The sequence below is a fragment of the Nicotiana tabacum genome, chromosome 6 (assembly GCF_000715075.1).
Source record: "Nicotiana tabacum cultivar K326 chromosome 6, ASM71507v2, whole genome shotgun sequence".
NCBI classification, from domain to species: Eukaryota; Viridiplantae; Streptophyta; class Magnoliopsida; order Solanales; family Solanaceae; genus Nicotiana; species Nicotiana tabacum.
The window spans coordinates 18,366,532-18,371,205 of NC_134085.1; the positions used below are offsets into that span (position 1 = coordinate 18,366,532).

General features: G+C 35.8%; 1 protein-coding gene across 1 annotated transcript; it reads left to right on the forward strand.

Annotated features, from left to right (window-relative positions):
• The first annotated feature begins 848 nt into the window (after positions 1-848).
• Positions 849-4,427, forward strand: LOC107805345 (transcription factor bHLH130). The gene is made up of 6 exons (XM_016629376.2): positions 849-1,440; positions 1,934-2,220; positions 2,537-2,707; positions 3,077-3,142; positions 3,232-3,300; positions 3,920-4,427. Exons 1-6 carry the CDS (start codon positions 1,032-1,034, stop codon positions 3,989-3,991), a joined length of 1,074 nt encoding a protein of 357 aa, XP_016484862.2. The 5' UTR covers positions 849-1,031; the 3' UTR covers positions 3,992-4,427.
• Positions 4,428-4,674: the final 247 nt, after the last annotated feature.

Sequence of the window (4,674 nt, forward strand, 5' to 3'; positions counted from 1 at the left end):
TGAATAGTGGTAAAAATAGCACGGTATAACCAGTTTTCAGACTGGTCATTCAAAAATAGCCAGCGTTCACGAAGTCAATGAAAAATAGCCACTATTTTGCTGCAACAGAGACCGGTCCAGCATAATATACTGGAGTTCGGTGCACCTGTGTATGAACTCCAGCATATTATGCTGGACCGATATACTTTGCTGACTCCAGTATAATATACTGGAGACAGGAGCACCGGTGCTCCAAACTCCACTATGTTATACTGGACAATTATACTTGCTGGAACTCCAGTATATTATGCTGGAGTTTAGTGTACTTATGCTGGAACTCCATCATATACTCCAACATACTTATCCTGGAACTCCAGTATAATATGCTGGAGTTCACGTATACTTATGTTGGAACTCCCGTATAATATGCTGGCGTATTTTTCGGGTTTTGAACAGTGTTTTTGCTCAGATTTATCTTTCCATAAAAAGTGGCTAAATTTCGATTACTTTTGAAACTGAGCTATTTTTGAACTACCATTTGTAAATCTGTCTATTTTTGAATTTCTCCCTGAATAGTGCGACCTTTTAACGGATGACACAGATAGGTCATTTATGTTAGTTGAGTGGTATTTTTAAGCCTTTTTCGAAATATAAATAGCCTACTACCCCAATATAAACATTAAGTGTCTGCTTTTATGACTCGAACTCTGTACTAAATAAAAGTGCGTGGAACTTTTAGGTCATTCCAATTGTGGCTCTGCAATTTATCCCATATTACCCTCAAGGTTTCAAATAATTTACTAAGGAAAACAAATCCAAATTTTATTTGTCACCTTTCCTATAATTTGCCATTCTTCTTTCGTGGCTAAACACTCCAACGAAAAGCTACACATCTCAGAAAAAAGAACTACTCCACCAAAAGAACTATTCTTTCTTGCTTGTTTTTCAAGATTTCTACCTCATAAAACTGCTTAACGAACAAGCAGTTTCACACAACAACGTTCCTGCACAAAAGTTGGATATTACAAAAAAAAAAAAAAAAAGGTGAAGGAATGTATGGTAATTCCCCTGCAAATACCAAAACTAAAGAAGGGTTAGTTTTAAAGAAGAGAGAAGAGCTATTAAACATGGAGTCAGAGTATAAAAACAGTACAACTACTTCTGGATTATTAAGGTTTAGTTCAGCTCCAACTTCTTTTCTAGCAAATTTCTCTGATAAAGTTGTCAAGAATGGGAATTATAAGAATGGGTTGGGTTCAAAATTGAATCTTGGTAGCAGTCTTGGTTTGAATAATTCACAGCTGCCACCTCCATATCCAAGGCAAAATTCAATGGATAAAGGGTATAAGGTTGTGAGTTCAATGGAAATGGATCATCAAAGGCAAAATAAATTGGGATCAAATCTTATGAGACAAAACAGTTCCCCTGCTGGCTTATTCTCTCACCTCAATTCTCAAAATGGTACTCTTTGATTATTTTATTTAGTTATTTATTTATTTATTGTTGATGCATTCATTTCTTTCTTCTTTTGGAAAGTCACTTTTAGATTTGTATTCTACTTTTGTGAGAAGTTGGTGAGTTGAAAACATATCCCTTTGCTTAAATGAATACTAATATTCAATGGGGCAATTTGACCCTTTATATATATACTTCAGTTGGATTGTTTTATTTCACTTTGCTATGTAAAAAGATTCCTAATTGTGTTGTTATTTTCATTCTTGATGTTCTTTTAAGACTTCTATAATGGGGAAAAGGTGCAATTAATAAAGTGCTAATCGTTGTTCTTTAGCCGAGGGTCTATCCGAAACAGTCAATCTGCCTTCCGGGATAGGGATAAAGTTGCGTACATACTACCCTCCCCAGACCTCACTTGTGGAATTACCGTGGGTTGTTGTTGTTGTACTAATCGTCGTTCTCAACTAGTTAAATGTTTTACCAGCAATTTAATCTGCAGGTTGTGGTGTTGGAGGTTATAGAAGGGTAAATGGTGGCAATGGAGATACAGTTTCACCTTCTTCCTTGGGGATGTTGTCTCGAACCAACGAGGTCGAGAATGAGAGCAGCAGCATTACCACTAGCCTTGATGATGACAAGTCTGGAAATGGAAACTCAGAAACTCAATATTACAATTCTGGATTACCATTTGCCTCTTGGAGTGAGGCATCACATTTTCAGGAGTCCTTCACTGGCCACAAAAGGGAGATGCTGGATAGTGAAGAGAAGTTATTTGCTAATTCTCAGGTAAGAGAATAATACCTTTGACTAGCTTTTTCTTTCGCAGCTATAAGTCAAGTGGAGATCCTCTATTTTTCACGAATCCAGTTTTTCGACAGTAAAAGATAAGAGTGGCACAACTGAGGTATAATTTGGCATCTATGCATTAGGATTATCTCGATTTTCGATTGAATTTAACTAACGACTATTTACTAATATCACTTTCTATGGACGGTTGCTTGAAGTTATTTACTAAGTGATCTGATAGTGTAAAACTTCTTTTACACTGCCAATTTATAGAAGTTAAAACACTTTTGGATTTGACATTCTTGTGTGCAACCAGATTGGACAACTTGGGAATCAGCCTCCAATTTTGTCACACCACTTAAGTTTACCAAAGACACCAGCTGAAATAGCTGCAATGGAGAAGTTATTCCAACTCCAAGAGACCGTTCCGTGTAAAGTCCGTGCCAAACGTGGTTTTGCTACTCATCCACGGAGCATTGCCGAGAGGGTACGACTTTTCTGAATCTATTATCGATCTTCATTGTTGTCCAAGTAAATATTAGGCAGTTTCTTTGATTGAAACTTAAATCATGAATCTAAATGTGAACAAATTTGATATCGTTGCAACTTAAGAAAAGGGCAGCCTGGTGCATGAAACATCCAACGTTCACACAGGGTCCAAGGAATGGCCGCATCCCAATGAGTGTGATGTAGGCAGCCTACCCTGGTGCAAGTATTATTGGCTGATTTCACAGCTTGAACCTGTGACCTATACGTCACACATAGACAACTTTATCATTGTTCCAAGACTCTCATTTATCGTTGCAACTTGTTTAGTCTAAATTCTTGAATGAAACTATATGGTGGTATTGTTCAGGTAAGAAGAACTCGAATTAGTGAAAGAATGAGGAAACTGCAGGAACTTGTCCCAAACATGGACAAGGTAGGTTATCCATACGTATTTGTCTTTGTTTTCTCTTTTTTTGGGCCAAGGTGGAACCGCACTAAGTTTATGACTCATTTTTTTGGCAGCAAACTAACACAGCAGACATGTTAGATTTGGCTGTTGATTACATTAAAGACCTCCAAAAACAGTACAAGGTATTATGGGAAGAATTTGGCATAATTCCAAACTCTCTGCTTTAATAAAATCTTTTTAGGTTGAGTAGCTTACTATTTGAGCTATTACCTCGTATTCTAAGCAGAGTCTGATGGAGTTTATGTGCTATGATTCAAAAGAACTTAAGGGGGTCGTTTGGTTTAAAGACAAGTTATAACGGGATTAGTTATGTTGAGATTAGTTATCTTAATATTATTTCTTATTGATTGTTTGGTATGTTGTATAAATGCTGAGATTGTCAATTTTACTACTTTATCCTGGAATAACTTATCCTGGGATTGCTATTCTACCCTCTAGCAAATATAAGTTATCCCGGTACTAATTTTTAATCCTAGGATAAGTTATTCTAGGATTAATAACCAAACAAGGGATACGGCGGTACTAAATTTTTATTTCAAGATTATTTTGCTTATCCATCAATACCAAACGACCCCTCAATATTTTCTGACCACTTAAATTTATATATGTGAATAATTACAATTTTTTTAGCAAATACTAAACTATGTATCCATAAGAGCTTTAAAAGTTGCACCTATCAAGTTTTAATGTTTGATCTTTTTGAACTGTTTTTTTCTCACACATTTATCTCATCATTTGCAGACTCTTACAGACTGTAGGGCAAACTGCAAATGTGCAGCTATGCAGAAGCCAGTATCCAATCAAAGGGTTTGATTTTCTTCTGTACATGGAGAAAGGTTGAGATTGAAGCAATGATCCTCAAATAGTCTCTCTTTCTCCTTTAAAAGAAGGAGAAATGGAAGAAACAAAGCTATGTTTCTGTTTAGAAGTTAGCAGGGGAAAAAGTGGTCTAGATACTAAACCAACAAGGTTTAAAACAACAAAATTAGCGGGGAAGTCATAGTTTAGTTCATAACTATCTCTTTATACATGTATTCCTTTTTTCCCTTTTAAAGGGCGGCTTAGTACACAAGGTATTCCATATTTACGTAGGGTTCGGGAAAGGACTCCATCCCAAAAAATGTAATGTAGATAGTATACTCTAATATAAATATTTGTGTCTGCTTCCACAACTCGAATTCGTGACCTATAGGTCGAAGCCCCTTCGTAATTAATTAGTATGAATTACCATAAGTGTCCGCTTCTTTTCTCATATTTGTGTTAAATCCCTCTTTCCCTTTTATGATCCATTAATTTATGGACCAGCCAGTATGTGGACGGCTAAGTTTGCAATGATTGCATGTTGCACATATTCTTTAACATTCACTAGTATTAGTATCCGTACGATGTGCGAATAATATTATGATCTGCTAAATTCTATAAATTAAAAAGAATAAATTATATGAATAACTATTGACATAAACTTAAATATTATAACCTCATATATAGCCGCCGAT